Source organism: Thunnus thynnus, chromosome 16, assembly GCF_963924715.1.
Source record: "Thunnus thynnus chromosome 16, fThuThy2.1, whole genome shotgun sequence".
Classification (NCBI taxonomy): domain Eukaryota; kingdom Metazoa; phylum Chordata; class Actinopteri; order Scombriformes; family Scombridae; genus Thunnus; species Thunnus thynnus.
Window position 1 is genome coordinate 29,315,361 of NC_089532.1, and position 19,905 is coordinate 29,335,265.

Below are 19,905 nucleotides of genomic sequence, written 5' to 3' on the forward strand. Positions count from 1 at the left end.
ATCAGCTGTTCGCACTTGATCATTTGTTTCCCTAATTAAGGCAGTTTCAGTGCTGTAAAGAGATCGAAATTGACTGAAATACAGCCAGTTGTTTTTAGTGATATTGCTGTGTTCCCAGATCTGAATAATTCATTTGGTGGGTAGTTTTGTTGTTACTGATAGATATCATGGCCAAAACCATGTAAACAAGACCGAAGTTCTAAAAAGCCCTGAATTATTCTTTAATTACATACTGACAATAAAACATGCAGTTGATCGTCCAAAGTTTGATAACGGAGCACAGTGGTGTGACAATGTGACAAATGATCTGATCATAGATCACATGACTCTCCCAGAACAAATCATTTCAAGTGTATGATGCTGACACATACATGTTCATTCAGACTTGCCAAAAGATGCTAAAGAACTCAGTCACAGCCAAAACACATTTTTTTAGGAAGGCTCGCTTTTAATGATAAACATTGTTATACATGTAGATTCAATATTTATTTTGTTATGCATAAAACTCTCAGTGCAAATGCCTCATAAACAATAATGTATATTCAAAATAATTGAACAAGGACAGATGCAGCATAGCTACAGTAAGTCAGTGATGACCATACTGTGCATCAGTAATGATGTTTCCCCTGGAAAAATGTAACAATCAGTAGTAAACTTCAAAATCTGTGCATCATTTCCTCTACAATCACGTTTGAATCTGTCAGCAGAAAATACAACAGAAAAGAATAAAATATGTTGAACTTTAAAACTACCTGAGACCACCAGAGCACTGAAAGTTCAAATCAAACTAAAATCCACCTTTTAGATGCTCCCAGACCGTTTGTGACTCAAAACACATTGAGACATTTTGCTAAAATCATTTTTTTTTAAATTTCATTCCTTTATCTAACGCATTTTGCATTAGATTCATAAATTTGAATGGAAACTTCATGCAGCCCAGTATAGGTTTCACTCTTGGCAACAACAGTAGATGAACAGATTTATGGTTAATTATGTTTAGGAAATCTGTGCCATTGGTTACGGTTTGGAAAAGATTGTGGTCTTGGTTAAATATTATAAAGTCACCTCATCAAACACCACAGTACTTCCTGCGCTGGAGCAAAACGTTGCCAGTGAATGTGAATGGCTGACACAGATAAGTTGCACATGCAGCTGATGGAGAGGAAAAGGATTGGCCTCATCTTCATCTGTCTGAAGTGAGAACATTCAGCTTTGGATTGATGTGTTTGTGTTAGACTAACAACAGCTGAACTGAAGAAGATATATAAAAAGAAGATGTTGTGTTTGATTAGATATGATGATTATAAAGAGGCATTTAGTGTACATTGAACTCAACTAAAACAGTCTGATGGCTTAAGATATGACTAATGTGGAATATCACAGTTGATCTCTCTTATCTGGTAGAGGGAGGAGGTTGATTTCAAAGTCTAGAAGAATTGTCTGTGAAGATTCTGCATCATCTAGGTCATGGTTATCCAAGGAGGGTTGAATTGAGGGCCACTGGACTTGGTTGTAGATACTTGAAAATATTTTGCCTCTCATCCAAAGGGCTTCTTCAGTTCTAACTGACTGGTGGGGAGTCAGTCCCAGGTATTTCACTTCTGTGGGGTTGTTATCAAGGTCACTGATACCACTTGGTTTGTAAGTGCTCCTGGATGTTGTGTCGCACACATAGAAGAGGACAGGAGCCTCCACACTGGAGTATACAGGAAACCCACACACAGACCAATACAGTAGTTTTTGACTCTCACCACCCACTGGAGTTTAAGCTAGGAGTTATCAGAACCTTGCACCACCGAGCTGATGCCCAGGCCTAAGAGAGGGAGCACAAACACCTGAAGGATGCACTTAAAATTTGTGGATATCACAACTGGACCTTTGTGAAAACAGCCACAAGATCCAGAAGAACGACAACACTGCAGGTGGTGAAGAAAAGAAGAATAAACACAACAACATAGTTATTCCATACATGTCTGGAGTATCGCAGAAACTCAGAATGATTTTTAAGAAACATTGCATCCCTGTGTTTTTCAAATCCAGCAACACACTAAGACAGATACTGGTCCACCTGAAAGACTGCACACCCTAACACAAGAAGAGCAATCTAGTGTATGCAGTCCACTGCCCTGAGGAATGCACATGACTTGTACATTGGGGAAAGTAAACAACGATTAAAGGCTTTATACGTAGAATTGTGAAGCAATTCACACGTATTAATTGTTTTTTATTGCCAATGAGTGAACGCGTTGTGACGTAACCTTCCTGGACTTTCTTGGATGTCTGCAACAGCACCTGAAAGATGAGGGACATTCTTTCGAGGACAACAGCATACATATTTTGGATAGGGAGGACAAATAGTTTGATAGAGGAGTGAAGGAGGCCATTTACGTCAAAGTAGAGAAACCATCTCTCAACAGGGGAGGAGGTCTACCACATCCTCCCACTTACAATACTGTCCTTTCATCCCTTCCAAGGAGATTTAACAAGCATTCACATTTGGCTATGTGACAACTCCAACAACTGTTGTTTACACTGGGCCTCAGGTGACTCCAACAACTCTTAATGACTGACTGTGGTTACAGCCAGGAGCACTAACAAACCAAGTGGTATCAATGACCTTTATAACGACCCCACAGAGGTTAAATACCTAGGACTCTGGGCCAGTCAGTCAGAACTGAAGAATCCCCTTGTCTTCAAGTATCTACAACCAAGTCCAGTTACCCTCAATTCAACCTTCCTTGGGTCTGTAAGAAGAATTCATCACATTTTAAGATACATGGCTAATTAGGATAAAACAGCTACTTAGTCAGTGTTTGGTTTTAGCTTGTGCATTATGGTTCAATATTAGCACAAAGACGTTTCTATTCTGCTAGTTCTGTCTCTCTTACTGCTGTCACTCATACTAACGAGAACAGCTGATGTTGATTAAGGTAAATTGTAACCATTCTTCATTTTATTATTTCCTCTGTGGTATCTGCTGTGTATTTGTGTCACATTCTCAGGAAAATACAGCCACTGACAGACAGAGAGCAGAGGAGAAAACATTATTTAGAAGTGATCCTCATTCAGAACCAGGTTCTGCAGGTGGCAATTCTCTGCACAGCAGATTGTAAAGAGGCTCTGTATTGTCAGACGCAATCATCAGATGAAATTCTATTATTGGAGCAATAACAATAATTACACTTCCTCATTTATCATCCAACTCCCTCGCATCTATCACAGAATAAAAGTTTTACAGCAAAAAGCCTTCACAAGAGCATAACGTACTGTTTGCCATCATACATTCAGACACTGTTTCTTATGATTGATTATTGGAGTGATATTACTGCTGGGTTTGCACACCACATGAACATCTTGCATGGTACAGATCTCTTATCTTTTTAAGCCAAACACACAGTTCTGTTTCCTGCGAGCTGGCACTCCCGAGCTTCCTCTCTCTGTTAGCCTCTGACTCACACAGAGACCAGACACTTCTCACATGTCATGTTCCTTTAAAATCAGCTGATCAACACCATTAAGTCATGAGGAGAGCAGCACTCCTGCCACTGAGGCAGGGGAAGCTACACACCACTTGGATTTGCTCTGAACGAAAACGCTCGATAACATCCACATAAACCTGCCGTGTCCATCGGCACCATCACCAGAGCAGCACAGACCCAAACCTCCGTCAGTGTGAAATGAGTCCTGCGTGTGTGTGAGCATTAACCAAAGAGAACCGCAGGCTCTGCTCTGATCAGCAGCTCATCATTCCTTCTGGATGTAGATGATGATGATGCACAGAGTTCCCACCAGTCCGAGTGCCTGGATGCCCAGGAACCAGAGGAGCAGCCAGAAGAAGACGATCACCACTGGCTCCACTATCTTGTCCCCAAAGTACATCTGGCTGAAGCCCATCCCCCGCAGACACTTGTTGATCATCCCAAACAGAGTCCCCATCCGCTCACAGTCATCCGTCTGAGGCTCCCTGGTAGTGGGGTCATCCATGTGTGGCCACCTGCTGCCGGGGTTGCTGGGAGGCCGTGGTCGGGTCCTGATGGTGTCACCCTGTGGAGGCCAAACAGGACAGGTTATACACACAGACACACACACCGTCATTGGACTCACTTTCGTATATGGGATGGCTTTATGGAGTGGTTGGAAAACAGTTTCTGTTTATGAAATCATAATTAATGGCTTTGTTCAACTAACAACCATGAACTATTGTTTCTACATACAACTGTATCATGACAAAATTATCATATGAATACAATTTTAATGTAATGTACTGTTTAATGGATAATTAATACAATTTTATCAAACTGTAATTAGAAGTAGTTGATGTGGATAAAGTCCTCTACCACACAATGTACTATATAACAGTATTTATTGTGATATACAACATTAAAAATGTTGTAATATATAATAAATAATAACCAGATGGAGATGAATCTTTTTGGATAATGCAGCAAATGAAATATGTGAGGAATAGAGGTACTACATTATATTCAGGCAAAACCTCATTTAGCAGTAAACGAACAATATGCAACATTGACCAGAATTATGAATAATGAGTATTATTAATACACAGAGATATTATAGGATAGACACAACTGTATAAATATAAACTCTGTCACTCAGTGCACTAGGTCCTGACAGCATTAACTCATTCCACACACTTCATTCAAGTCCTGCTGCTTATAATCAGACTAATACATTCTCTGAACCAATATACTGGCAGATATAGAAGAGATATCTGTAGAGAAATGCAAAAATACTTTATGTTTTAGGTGATTTTGAAAAACTATGTCCTTTGTATGTCCACCAGAAAGAAGTTGAAGTTAGACTAAGAGTCTACAGCCATGCTAACAGAGTCTGTACTCAGGCACAGTGGTGCTTTGAGCTAAATGCTAACATCTGCATACTCACCATGACAATGCTAACAAGCTCATATTTGGCAGTTATGTTTCCCATGTTCTTAGTTTTGCATGTTTTCCTAACATTTGCTAGTTGGCAATGAACACAAAGTGCAGCAGAGGCTGATGACATATTTACAGACATGCTGCTAGCAAAGATTCATTTAAAAATGTCTGTTCATGTTATGTGTTCATGAAAAAAAGATTGGATTTCTTAAACACTCAAAGCTGTTGGCATCAAAACTCCAATATCAGTCTGATTTTAGTTCATGTCACATCCATGATCCAAAGGTGACTGTGATTATTGTGGAAGTTGTCTGTTGACTGACAAAGAGAAATTTGTTTATTTAATATTTATTTATCTTTTGCACAAAAGGACTGAAACCAACAAAGTGACAGTCAGCGACTGCTGAGGAATGGAACCCAAGTGCATCCTCACCAGGGTTTATATATGCATAAGAACAAAGAGTCAATAGTTGCATTCAATGAAGGGATAGACATTAATGATTAATTAAGGCATTTCCCAAATGAAGACACACTCTTGTCTCAGACTGATAAAAAAAGGTCAATGTGCAGGCTAGGATATATTTCAACCTTCCGTCATTTAGCACATAAATGTGGTAAACAGATCAGGTATTGTATTAAGAAAGACAGTTCATTTATACTATCAGGGGTTCAAGTAAAGTTCAGCAGAAAGGGAGCCAGTCATGCTTTCTACAAAACAGTATAACACAGAGAGTCACACTCACTACTTTTCCTCTACAATTATAACTTGTAAGCTTTCACATCATCACACAAGTCAAGACAGCAATTACAACTACCACTCCTACTACCCAAGACTGTAATAACAGCATTACAGCTGTAGTGTGCAGCTACACAGCAAGACAGCATGAACAATGACGAGCTCTTTCAGACTGTTTTCATATTTTAGAGCCAAGTCTAACGTATGAGTGAGCTTTAAGACAATACACAGTTCCCAGCTGTAATTAGAGCTTACATACTGACATGAACAGTACCAATCAGACGACAGTAATTACAGTCACTTCCTCATTACAGCATTATGTCTCTCAACAGTTCCCAGAGTGCAATGGAAGAAGCAGAGAGCTCACTAACTGGAAGCAGCTTGTTCAGTGTGTTTCTTCCAACAGTTAAAATAGTACGAGTCACCTCATTATGAGCTTGTACAGTACATTCTTTCATTTGCTGGCACTACAGCCTGCCTCACTCTGAGCCAGTGTTGCTAGATTGAACAGCGTTCAGACTACTTCTCATCTGATTGGGTAGGTAGAAATCGTTTTGGTCAGGTTGTGATAATTCAGGCTGCTTTTTGTACCATTTGGGCAGAAACCAGAGGTGATGGAACCCATATATATGTGAAAAAAGCCTTTCAAGAATTGGGCTACATTAAGACAACTGGGCAGGTTTTAAGCTTTGATTTGGCAACGTTATGTCCATCTGGCAACACCGCTCTGGGCAGACATGTTGATGATGAGATGTCATTATCATGAAACTCCTCAGAGCTGTGTTACCACTGGCCCATCTGTTTCCTAATGTAACTGAACCAGTAGCATAATGAGAGGATGATTAGAACAATTCCCTGACCACTGAACAAGAGAGAGATATGAGACACACCCCATCATGTCGCTCTAATACATTTCACCTGCTGCCTTTCTGAACAAAGCTTACAGTCCGTACAGAAATCACCACAGGCAGGAAAACAAGCTGACTTCTAGACAGCAGCACACCACTCGCTGCACACCCATTCAAAACGAAAATCTTGCAGGCAAACCTTAAAACCTTCATCCCAGCAAGGCTTTACCACAGTGAATAACTGACACACACATCAAAGACTGTGACTACACACTAGGGACGGGTAGCGAGAACCGATACTAAGTTGGTAACAGTTCCTGACTGATCAGTACTGAAATACTGATAAGCTCCTGGATAAATGGTGCTGCTATCAGTATCATAGCTGCCATTTTCAAATTCCTAACCGCCTCCTAATGATGACCAAGCTGCAGATGAACTTGTGTGACTGTGTGTTTACATTCTGTGAATTCCAGTCTTGGCTGACAGAGCAAAACGTTTGAAAGTGTGTCTGCTCACTTGACTAAATTTAATAAAAAAAATGCAGCTAAACACAAAATATGTAAAAAGGTAGTTGCATGTAAAGGAAGTTACACCAGCAACCTCATGAAACACTTCCAAATACAGCTCTATAAATCTGAAACAGTGCAGCATCAAATCAAGGTAACACTTGTTATCGTTAAAAATAAGTCTGTGGTTATTAGCTTAGGTCACAGTTAGCATCCGTTATAAACAGCAACGTCAAGCAGCAGCCACAGCTTTGTCCTTTATTATATAAACAGGAAACTCAGCAAGCAATTTAATAATAAAACAACTGTTGAATCTTTTCACATCTTTTCATGTCATGTCTTTTATGGAGAGTAGTATCAATAAGATTATCGATAAGTATGGGTATCGATAAACAGAGTCAGTATTGATACTGGTATCAACAGCATCCTAACAATCCCCATCCCTACTACACACTGATAGAAATTACAGCATCATGTCGAATAGAGGTTGTGGGTTGAGAATGTGGATTCACTTGTTGGTTTGAAGCTATAGCAATGCCTTTAATTACAACGTAGCGCTGCCACCAGTCTGAACTAAAAATGATGTTGGATTCGAAAACAACTAGCGCAATGCTAATATAATGACAACCCTTTTTATTCAAGTTTACTTGTAAAATAACTAAACTGCACCAAGACTTCAATATAGTTTGGTGTTTACAGTCTGAAGCCCTGTTGTAATTAGACCCGCTGATAGTAGCTACCTACCCAGTCTGTTAAACTGAACTCAAGATTAAACCTCGCCTTGTCACATGATGTTTTTTTTTCTTTGAGAAGATAACGTGTCACCAAACTACATTTATACTTGCTGTGCTGCCCAGCCGAAACGTTAGGTACACACACACACACACCCAAACTAGTAGGACATGACAAGTTTGACGTTACATGTTACAATACACGAGGCAGCTCATACAACCTAACGTTATTATATATGTAGCTAATTATCTATCGGGCTCAAGTATATCCCGAATTGAGTACTTAATGTTGTTGATTCATTTTAGTTCATAAGTCATGTTCTACAAGGTAAGTTAAGTATCGCCTGACTTAAAAAGACACATTCATTATCACATGTTTAAGTGGAGTTTGGCACAGACCGCTCCGCTGTCACTCAGGGTTAGAAGTCAGATTGATAACTGTAGAGTCGCAGTAAAGTGACCTTAACGAACACGGACTCGTTCTCTCACTAGCACAGGGTCTCGCTGTAAGCTTAGTAGCACCACCGTTGACTCTTGGTCAGCAAGGGTCCAATGTCAGGACGACCGGGTTAGCATGAAATCATCTGACGTTAAGCGGCTACAGCTAGCTTGCTCATGTACTTTACCCGGTGTCGCTGCTGGTGTGGTGCGATCTGCCGCGCGCCGAGGACGGGCTGAGGAGGAGTGTGACATCTGCTCTGGTTTTCAAACGACGGCTCTTCAAAATCACGTCGATGGAAAACATACTGGTCCTGCACAGGCGGCGTTACAGCGGACATTTTACAGCGAGTCCACTGACATTAACTTTCAGGAATCAAACCATACGAAAGAGTGAGGTGATCGTACGCCCTGTGAGGCGCGTTCGCGACAGGTTCACGAGAACGCAACATCATCATCCAATTGGAGCAAAGCCGCATAGCCAGCACTTTTCTATATAGTCTATACATGTCAACGTGCACCACCTGCAGGCCTGGGTGGTAATTACAGCAGCACTACTTGCAAATGTACACTACACTCAGAGCAGGACGTGACATTTTCCTTGTTGGAGATAGCAAGGGATGCACATCAGTGACCATTTGCCAGTTTTTGTGACTTATGACTGTGATTATGGGAAGGACAATTATGCCAGTAAATTAAAATACAGGTGAGCATTTAGACATGAATCATTAACACAAAAATGGAAAGGAGTAGCCTATATGATGAAGAAGATATTGACAAAGCCTATGAAACATTTCTAAAACTATTTGGATCATTCTATGACAAAAACTGTCCAATAAAACAATATATCAAAACGCAAAATTATAGAGATAGGCCGTGGATCACAAAGGGGGTACAAAGTGCCTGCAAAAAAATACCCTATATAGAGAATTCATAAAATATAGAACTATAGAGACAGAAAATAAATATTATAAATATACAAAATATGAATATATTTTATTCTAATTATATCTGGATTTTAAACAGAATGTGACGTGGAATGAGAATGATATTGATTTGTGTAGGTTATTATTCGAAGTAAATTGTGTCTCAAAAACATGAGTCAGTTCGTCCCTTTTGAAATCTACTCACTTTATAAATGATTATGATTATCGGTACGTTTGATTGTCGTTTTACAGCGACTATCTTCAGTTGCGCGTTCCCCCGCGACCAGATAGCAGGAGTGCCACACAACGACACAACACTGCGCAGCACCAAATACAAAACAGATACAGAAACTGCGTCACCAAAAGTTACAGACCGGCCCACCGTTGGCCATCTCTCTCACACATAATGCACGCATATGTGCGCTTACACACACACACACACACACACACACACACACACACACACACACACACACACACTCGGGGGGAAAGTCCAGGGCACTAACAACGTCACCTTCCAATAACATCGATGTCAAGTCAAGCATGATTCCGTTTTAATATAATGTTTGACAGTTGACAGGTGTTTCGTTGGCAACTTTCAGCTGAATGCGTCGTGGCTGCTAGTAGTAACGGCACCCGGCTCCTAAAAGCCTTATCATTTAACTTGAATCAATAGATGTGTTTATTATCTACACTAACCATTTACAGAAGTTAAACTGTGCTCAACAAGAAGCATTCACCTCGTAAGGTTTCTTATAATGTGGGAAAGAAACGTAAAATGTAAACTGGCAGTGCAGCTTTAGTCTATCTTGTAATTTTATACCGTTATCCTGAATCGGAATTGTGGATATTATATTCATATAATCAATTGACTTTGACCAGCCGAACGTCTGTTGAACTTGTGAGCAACAGTGTGGATACTGCCATGAGATTCAGCGTTTCATCTCAAGCAAGCTATTTAAAAAGATTAATTTCAGAAAAATAAGCGAGGAAATGCAAGTGCTCTTGTTGGCGACACCATCCAATTTACATAACGTAATACAAAAAGACTAGACGAATACTATTTGGAGGAAGCGTCACCACGACAACCACGACACGTTCAGTTCAGAGCCACGTGATAACTCGGTCACACCGCGAAAGGTGTTTCGGTGTAACCAGCGCCTGTGTGAGTGAGTGTGTGTGTTCACTGGCAAGATTCAGCTGAATGAGTTGTGGTTGCTCGTAGTGACAATCGCTGGCCCCTAAAAGCCTTATCAATTTTACTTGATTCAGTCAATCAATGTTTATCTACGCCAACCATTTGTGTGAGTCAAATTGTGCTCAGCAAGAAGCATTCACGTCGTAACGTTTCTTAAAATGTGGGAAACAAACCGAAGCCTATAAACTGGCAGTGCCGCTATACTCTATCTTGTGATTTAATACCGTTATCCTCAATTGCAAAGTGGCCCATATTCAACCAATTAACCTGCTTTGTCATTGTGCACACACTAAAAGTATAGAGTGTGGTCATTATTCACTGGGATTGACCAGCCTACCGTCTGTTTAACTTGTGACTATGACTGTAAATACTGCAATGAGATTCAGCGTTTCATCTCAAGCAAGCTATTTAAAACTACTGATTTCAGAAAACTACGCGAGAAAATGTGAATGCTTCTTGTTGGCGACATCATTTAATTTACACAATGTAATACAAAAAGGATCAGCCGAATATATACTGTGTTGAACATACGATCATTTAAGACTTTTGGGAAGACACCGACATGTTCTGTTTGTGTTTTCAACAGCTGCTGTCATCACGACACGTTCGCCTGAAAATCACCAGATAACACGGTCACTGATTAAACCGACACACGGGCCGGCATGCTAACCTCAGCTAACCGCTTTAACTTCCCGCTGCGGCGTTACACGCCGATAGAAACTCTGAATAACAGTAACTGCCGCGAACTGACGTTCAGAGGGTCAAACAACCTTATTAGAAATATAAAGAGACGGCAGAAAGATTAAAAAGAGTGAAACTAAAAGTGTAAAGTGCAACAGTTGCACTTTCGGTTTCCGCTTAGGAGCAGCAGAGATACTAAACACGAGGTGACGTCTCACTTCGCTCTAAATCGAGACACCACAAACGGACAAAACGTACAAACGAGGCAGGAGTCTTTTAATCCCTTGGGCCATTTCACGTCGTTGGACCCGGGGCTTGAGCCCCGGTAAACCCGGTAATCTAATCTGGACAAGTGTGTCACATTATGCATGCCACACAAATATGGAACAGTTCAGAGAAACATGTCTATACTGGTCTTGTCTATTTAAAAGAGGGGTGCAGCACACAAATGTGATCAAATATAACACAGAATCTTTATTAAACTACATACATCTAATTTCATGGAATTCACTCCAGTGTTAATTGTTGACAGTAAAGTCGATGATCATAATCACTGTGTAATTTCTGTGATTATTGCACACAGTTTTATAACGCCTGTGAAATAGAAGAGTTTTAGGCTTTAACTTAATCCCCATCAAGGGGTTACTTTCTAAACCAGAGACCATTTCTGCCCCTGTATTCTAATTTGTTTTTCTGGCAAGGCAGCAGAAGCAGAATTCTCAAGCGTGTATGTAAAATACAAATACAAGAACAGACTTTTTTTTTCTCACACAGTGTCTTTATTATTAATTATAACTGTGAATGGATCCACTGACAAAAGCCCCAAAATAACATAAAAATCATTTAACAGCTGTCTGTTATTGTTATTCTTTAAACAGTGCAAACTCAGGTACCATGGAACTTTCCTGAGTTTACCACTGGTATTTGCCAGTGTGTTGACCATTTGAGCAGAACTTCCTTGAAGCAGGGCCAGCCTGGTCTTCAGGGTCCTCTAGAGGACCCACCTTTGTTGCCACATCCTTCAGAGGATGCAGTGCCTGGACAGGGCTACAGCTATTGTTTGTTCACTTCCTGATGGCTGAGCCATGACACATATCATTCTGCACTCATATTGTATCAAGAATACTTTGCTGAAAGGACTAATTATTCTTCTGATGCTGTTGTGACAGGAAACGTGAGACAGAGAGAAAGAGGAAGGTATGACATGGCTGGAATTGATGATTATTTGCTTAGAACTTTATGTGGACCTAAACTCTACAACAGTTTGGATATTTAAAGACCTGACACACCTTGCTCCTTTGTTCAGTAATATTGTAATGTAACAAACTACATTTACTTAAGTATTGTACAGTTTTACAGATTTGAGGTACTTACAATGCACATTACTTGACAGTTTCCACTTTTTGATACTTAAAATTCTACTCCAGTACCTATCAGAGGAAAATAATGTAATTTTCACTCCCTACTCATTACTATGCTGATTCATGTTTTACACAGAAAACAGATGATGACCTAGATATTACACTGCTCAATAGTATGAGAATGGTCTTTACACATAAATGCACTAGTATTAAGAATTGGCCAATACAACATAAAGTACTGTGACAATCAATACAGCCATATTTCTGCATAAAGAGTACTTTTACTTATAAGTCAAATTTCGAATGGATTTTTTCTAGTAATGATTCTTACACTGTGGTGCTGTTACCTTTACTTCAATAAAAGACCCACAAAGTGTGTTTTTAGCTTTTTACCGTGGGTGATGGGGTCCTGTCAATCATGTGCTCACTGTCAATCAAACCTGATCAAACCACTCCCACACAGTCCTGATAAAGCAGAGTAGCTTTTGAATGTTAAACTCTATAGAGAAATACTTTGAGATTTGAAGCCCAAGTTTTCAGGGGTAAAGAATCTAAACAATACATTCCTCATGGAAACACTAGTGTTAGTTTTCAGCATCACTTACTATAATAACACTGTTAATTAGGGGTGTAACGTTACGTGTGTTCTTGCCGAACCGTCACGGTACGGACGTTATGGTTCGGTGCATGCAGTCATATGAAGAATACGCTCTGTGACCCAAACAATTACTGTCAAAATAGTTTCATACCCATTTAGTCCGTAGTGCGGAACAATAGTTCTACAATGCGAGTTCCACCCGGAACGTTTTGACAATGCACCACATAGCTGGAGCCATGGATGTATAAAGAGAACACGTTTTCTGTATACATCCATGGCTGTGGCGTGCTATGTTAGCCGGTTTAGCCAAGGGTAGTCAGGTTACCATGTGTTGCAGCCATCAAAGTGATAATCGAGAGACCCGTAACACTGACCGAGTGAAACATTATTATTAAAATATGCGCCGTTACCCCCCCCCCCCCCCCCCCCTCTGTGACGGTTGGCTTTTCACTCCACCTTTGAGTGAAGCCGTACAGAGCAACGATAAACACATCTGATTTCTGACGCATTCAGACAGCATGTTGTAAGAACGAGTTCTGAGAGAGAAAAATGTAACGTTAATTAAAGTATTGCAGTAAAAGTAGTGGTTTAGTCCCTCTGACCAATTGACCAATTATGATTATATGACATCATTAGATTATTAATAGTGAAGCATCAGTGTTAGAGCAGCATGTTCCTGTTGTAGCTGCTAGAGGTGGAGCTAGTTTACACTACTTTATATACAGTAATTATTAATAATAATTAATAAATCAGCATAAAACAGCTGTCAGCAGGTGTCCTGACTCCTTGCAAGAAACAGAAAGCTTGTTTTCCTTTTCCACTGCAGCGACTAAACTGTCAGTAATAGTTGGCCAATTAGCCATGGATGTTTACGTTTCACAAATTAAAGGACCAATATGTCATTTTCTAACTTTCTTTTTCTTCCTTGGTGTACCAAAATCGTACCTAATCATGAATTCTGTGTACCGTTACACCCCTTCTGTTAATAATAGCATAATTAACAGTCCCATTTTAGGATTATACACTGATGCCTTACACTGTTGTGTGATGTATAATGCTGTTTATGAAATACTCTACAGAGTGGAGTGGTGGGGTCAAATTGTCCTCAAGGTCCCAACGGCCCTGATGTTGTGACTTGTTCTTCTGACAGTGAGGCGTGGGATTACATGCCGCTTGTAAGCAGTGTAATCCCAGCTAATCTGGGATTCAGTTTCACTCTGCACTGTGGACACAGCCTCAGACTGGACATGACTGGGAATATGGAGATACAAAGGGCCTGTGTGAATACGGGATTTGTCTGAAGGATGTATCTGCTGGTCCTTCTTCACATCTTGCAGTCCTCTCTGTCGGTGGTCCACTCCTGTCCAGCTTTATGTGCCTGCACTTATGGGAACACTGGAATAGCAGAGCTCAGGTTGAGTGAGGTTGACTTAATACACTTTAGCTCTCTCTCTCTCGCTCTCTCTCTCTCTCTCTGTGCGCAATTAATTTCTGCTTGAATGTAACTCATTACAGCCTATTATATTTTAAGAATTATCATATTAAAGAAGTAACACAACACAGTAGTGCTAATGCAATAAATATTGTAATCAAATCTATGTAAATTCTGTCACTGGATAGCATTCTATATTGCAAATTGAGGGTGTAATACATACATCATATTCTTTGGAAGAGGAGACATTATCCAAAAGCAATAAGATTCCATTAATGACTGCACATTTTGATATACATGTCTTCCCCTGTGGAGGCTGCAGGGTGCCACCAGAAATGCTATACATTTTTCAGTGATTGGTTATTATAAATCAGGATAAGTTATTAAATAGTAAATGTGACCTGGACAACCATCAGCATGATAAGAACTACTTAAAATGATAGAAACCATCTTTAGGAAAAATTTTTTAGACTGGCTCATGTCCCATCCACTAACATGGAGGGGGCGGGACTTATGACTTATACTGCAGCAGCCATCTGGGGGCAATCCAGATGTTTTGGCTTCACTTTTGGGGAGCTGTCATAACCTCCATATTTATATACAGTCAGTGATATTTATCTGTCCAAACCTTAACCCTTACAGGTTTGTGTTTAACTTGTCAGGTTGGTGCAGTGCAGTGACCCTGGAATCTCAGCTGTTCCCATTAATGTCCCAGCTGACACAGTCAAGCTGCGCCTGGAGAAGACCCTAATCTCCAGGGTGCCCCGAGCAGCCTTCTACAACCTGTCAGAGCTGCGCTTCTTGTGGCTGACCTACAACTCCATCACATCAATCCACCCCAGCAGCTTTGTGAACCTGAAGGCCCTGCGAGAGCTGCGTCTGGATGGAAACCTCCTGACAGCCTTCCCCTGGGAGGGGCTGAGGGACATGCCCCGCCTTCAGACTCTGGGCCTCCACAACAACCGTCTGTCCAGCCTTCCTGCCCACGCTGCACTCTTTCTCCCCAACATCACCTACCTCGACCTGTCCAGCAACAGGTGTGTCCAACTGCTAAAGAACCATGTAACCTCAGAGGTATTCAACAGACATGTTCAACTTCTCTCCTGTCTCCTCCTCCTCTCCTCCCCTCTCCTCACTCCTCTATTCTTCTCCTCTCCACTACTCTACTATCCTCTCCCCACTCCTCTCTTCCACTTCTTTCCCCTCCTCTCCTCCTCTCTCCTCTTGTCCTCTCCTCTCCCCACTCCTTTCTTTGTCTCCTCTTCTCTTAACTTCCCTGTCCTTTCCTGTCCTACCCTCTCCTCTTCTCACTCCTCTCTTCCTCTCCTCTCCACCACTCTCCCATCCTCTCCCCACTCCTCTCCTCTCTTCTCCTCTCCTCCCCTCTCCCCACTCCTTTCTTTTTCCTCCTCTCCTCTTCCCTTTCCTTTCCTCTCCCCTCCTCTCCTCTCCTTTCCTCTCCTCTCCTCTGGCTGAATATGCTTATTACAGCTAGGTGAATGATGTTGTGGGGTTTCAGAAGGTCGGGTGTATAGACAGGGCTGTGTCTACTGTGGGGGAGGAGGGTCTCTGTATATGTATCTGAATGTGATGACTTGATATCATGGTTTGTATATTGTGTTGTTGAAAATTGAATGGGTTAGTCCTTGCTGTGGTATAGCTGTGTGTGTGTGTGTGTGTGGGGGTGGGGGGGGGGGGTGTTGAGGAGGGATGATGAATGGAGTTATGGGTGTCTGTGAGATGGGTTGTTGGTCTGTTTTATGCCTTTGATCAATGGGTAGGAGCTGTATGTGGTGTTGTAAGTGCCTCTGTTTTTCTCTTTAGGCTGACTATATTGCCTGCTGAGCTGTTGGACCTTTGGTTTCCTCTCCCTGGTCAACAGGGAGGACCAGTACAAAGAAGAATTTTGGGTACAGTATGTTTTGGATGAATAGAGAGACATGACGTTCTACTCCTATCAACAATATGCTTACTTGGTTTAGATCAGCAAAGCCATGAAGAAGAGTGAATGTGTAAATATCTTTCAATAGAAGATCCAGGTCAATATTCATGATGTTGAAGAGTTGCTCACACAGTTAGTTGATTTACAGTAATGTTTATATTGTTTATAGCATATGCAAATCACTAAATGGAACCTGTGAGTTCAACCTTTTGACAGAAATGGACACGACTCCACGAGTCATTTTCTTCTCTCCGTTTCAGTGTCATTTCATTTTGAGGAGGAACAAAAAAAGTTGTTAACATCATTGAGTAAGCACCATTAAATGAACTTGTAATTTACCATCCTCTTTGGAAACGTCCTCATGAACACTAGTAGTATTGTGAGCTCATAAGTGGAAAATTTGTCAGAGTTCAAAAGTTTTGTAAAATGCTGATTTAAAAAAAAAAAGTATGAGCCCACACAATTTAGTTATCTTTGTGGTCCACTCTTTTCTCACTCCTCTGGATAGTGTTGAAATGCAGAATAAGTTCAATCATTTACAGTCTTTGAAGTGAGAATGTTAGTTTTTGCTACAGTATTTGTCACCACCTGCCTAGAGAAGGAGCTCTCAGCAGTGTTAAATGGGACTTCCATACAAGAAAACATATAATTTTTTTAAGCTCTCATATATCCAACTTGGTGCTAAATACTTCAGAATTGTCAAAGAAGCAAATGCCTCACATGGATTGTGAATAGACATCACTGTCATTGTTACCATCACTGTTATTTTCACTGTGAAAATATATTTGGCAGAAACTGTCTGTAGTGACAACAATACTGAATTAAATTACACAAACCTGTCATTACATCCACACCATTTCTCCACCCAGTTTGTGACCTACAGCAAACATTTCAATGATGAAAACAAGCCCAATTTTCCTGGATACCCAGGTCTCCATGACAACCCCTGGTTGTGTGACTGCCAGATCTCCATGGTGATGTCACTCTCCATGTCCCTGGGGAGTCCTGTGGTTCTCATGGACCAGCTGCTGACATGCAGCAGGTCTTTGGGTCAGTCAGGGATGCTGCTGACCCAGGTCCAGCTGTCCCGCTGTATGAGGCCCTCTGTCCAGCCTGCAGCCACCAGAGTCATCTCTCCACTGGGCAGCAACGTAATCCTCCGCTGTGACGCCACTGGCTATCCAACACCAACTCTGACCTGGATCAAAACCTCAGCCAATGCTGGTGAGAATTCCAGGTCCCTCTCAGGTGATGAATTGGTTTTACAAACATTTTGAGTCTCAGTTGAGTCATGTGGTTGTGATCTGGTACTCTGTACAGATTGCTGCCAAAAGAACATCCTTGACAACTCTGAACAGCTACCCAGGAATTTGGAAAGTTGTAAGTTGTACTTCTTTGTCTCATTAAAGTTTTAAATATGTTTATACCATACAGTATTCATTCACATTACAACGGTTTTCATAGGCTCAGTAGCACTAACTATAAAAGGCAAACTGAACCTGACATGTGAAATCAGTGAAGTGCCATTTTAATATTTTTTGCTAGGAAAGATTGTATACCTCAGACTCCAAATGACTTCAGATAAATGTAAATACAACACTACTGGTAGCTAAAGTGAACAATTCCATCCAAATGAACTGTAGTTTGAGAAAATGATATAAATATATTTTTTATATTTGTAAATTATAAATGCTAGTGTGTCTTGTGATTCTGTAGCAGGTCACCATGCTAGAATACTTTGAGGGGAAACACTGTGTGCTGAGAGTTGACATTGTGCAACTTCTTCTGTTCTAGTCATGCAGGAATCTCCTCGAGTAGGAGTTCGCTGGTCAATAATCAGCCTGAACGGGTTATCCTACAAGGATGCTGGTGAATATCGCTGCCAGGCACGGAACATGGCAGGAATATCTGAAGCTCCAATTAAGCTGAAGGTGGTGGGACTCACAAGACTATCCCGACTCCCAAAAAAGAAGTCCCAGAAGACACCACCCAAGTCATCATCAAAATACAGAAAGCCAAACCAGACTCTAGCTGCCATCCCCACCCCCTCAATGAAGGAGAATCAGATACTCCAAAACATTATACCACCTACCCCAATTACATAACAACACCCAGACAGCTTCTGATCTTGTGTCTAAAGTCTTCCCCATAGACAAGTACATTAAGATGCAAATGAGACAGATTCAAGACAGATCAAGACTCATCTGAGCGGTCAGACAGCTCAACCACTCGGATGTCAGAAACACTTGTATGAGATACAGTGAAGTTGGTCGGTGTCAGTTACTTCAACAAGGAAAAATAAAACTTAATTGACTTTTGTAGTTTTAGTGTTTCAGCCCTTGTTGGGTTCATTCTGCACTTCAAAATAACACACTGTATGTTGATGAGACATCCAACTTGTTTGCAAAAATAAAATGTGTGATACACAGAAAAGTGGATGTGTCATGTGTCTGTTGGTGTGACCTGAAAGTTCTCTCAAAGGGGTTTTTGAAACTTGGAGTTTACAACATGAGTCACAAATCCAGCCTGAAGGACAATTTCACAGTGTTTCAAATATTTAGAACTCAGTGTTATATGTGGGCTGCAAATTTAGATTTTTCTTCTTTCTTAGAGCAATCTTTTAATTTTCTAGCGGGTTGCAAAATCTGAGAAAAATAACTGGCTCTTTATTTCACATCTAACATTGAGCAAATAAACATTTTAGTTAGCACCAAGAGCATTCTGATTCACATCTGACACAAATACATCTCTTCCTGTCTCATCCACAAGGAGAAAGCTACAGGTCAATGACATGACTTGCAGGTAGGTGCAACAACAGATAACAGCAAATCAAACAGATAATAACAGAGGAAGAGCAAGAGATTAAGAGAAAGCCAATTATGATCAACAATTAGAAATCTTCTTTGACAATGTGACATGTCCAGTAGATGGCACCAATAGATAATCTCCAGGTTTTGAAAGAACTCTTGAGAATTTGAAAGGGACAGTCCTCCTGTGACATGAGATTATTAGCCTTTACTTTCATGTGTGTCAGTGGCCATCGGCTGGCTATTGTCTTGTGGTTCTATTTGATTTACTTTGTGTAACAGTCTCATCATGCTTTCAGTAGAAAATCTTTGCCCTGATACAATACAACTTTATTGTCCACAAAAAAGGAAAATTGTCTTTGGCAGTTCATTAAAACACATACACCAAACAACAACACTCCAAATGATAAAATACAAAACACACAATTTATGAAAAGCATCTTGACAAAAAAAAAAAAAAAAAAAAAAAAAAAAAAAAAAAATCACTGATCAGTCTAACATCTGTATTTGGGGCCTCCCAAATACAGATGTTAGTCCTGTGTGTTTGTTCTTCACAAGCTCTATTTATGTATGTTTTTCACATAATGCTTGTGTTCCGCTGTTCAAGACCAAAAATACATTATGTATGAGGAAAACTAGTTCCAGCTGTTCAGGACTTGCCCTACATACACCCCTACTTACACAATGGAAAAATATGTGGTAGGAATCCCTGTGTGAATCACACAGGCCAATCCCTCCTCCAAAAGTGCAAACTAGGACTGAGGTCAAATAAGTGACTGCTTGTACTGTACACTACTGGTGAG

General features: G+C 40.6%; 2 protein-coding genes across 2 annotated transcripts; one reads left to right on the top strand and one right to left on the bottom strand.

Moving 5' to 3' along the window:
- Positions 1-445: 445 nt before the first annotated feature.
- fam241a (family with sequence similarity 241 member A) lies at positions 446-8,621 on the bottom strand. Its single transcript, XM_067613880.1, has 2 exons — positions 8,346-8,621; positions 446-4,044 (listed from the first exon to the last, which is right to left on the bottom strand). The coding sequence occupies exons 1-2, from the start codon at positions 8,496-8,498 to the stop codon at positions 3,745-3,747; spliced, it is 453 nt and encodes a 150-aa protein (XP_067469981.1). The 5' UTR covers positions 8,499-8,621; the 3' UTR covers positions 446-3,744.
- Positions 8,622-13,342: 4,721 nt separating this feature from the next.
- Positions 13,343-19,700, top strand: lrit3b (leucine-rich repeat, immunoglobulin-like and transmembrane domains 3b). The gene is made up of 6 exons (XM_067613878.1): positions 13,343-14,335; positions 15,016-15,390; positions 16,178-16,263; positions 17,226-17,519; positions 17,616-17,675; positions 18,090-19,700. The coding sequence occupies exons 1-6, from the start codon at positions 14,226-14,228 to the stop codon at positions 18,398-18,400; spliced, it is 1,236 nt and encodes a 411-aa protein (XP_067469979.1). The 5' UTR covers positions 13,343-14,225; the 3' UTR covers positions 18,401-19,700.
- Positions 19,701-19,905: the final 205 nt, after the last annotated feature.

Coding starts and splice junctions, on each gene's coding strand:
- fam241a (XM_067613880.1), bottom strand. CDS start 8,498: ATGTCCGCTGTAACGCCGCCTGTGCAGGACCAGTATGTTTTCCATCGA. Junction 4,045..8,345: donor CACACCAGCAGCGACACCGG/GTAAAGTACATG, acceptor TGGCCTCCACAG/GGTGACACCATCAGGACCCG.
- lrit3b (XM_067613878.1), top strand. CDS start 14,226: ATGTATCTGCTGGTCCTTCTTCACATCTTGCAGTCCTCTCTGTCGGTG. Junction 17,520..17,615: donor CAAAACCTCAGCCAATGCTG/GTGAGAATTCCA, acceptor TACTCTGTACAG/ATTGCTGCCAAAAGAACATC. Junction 17,676..18,089: donor ACCCAGGAATTTGGAAAGTT/GTAAGTTGTACT, acceptor CTTCTGTTCTAG/TCATGCAGGAATCTCCTCGA.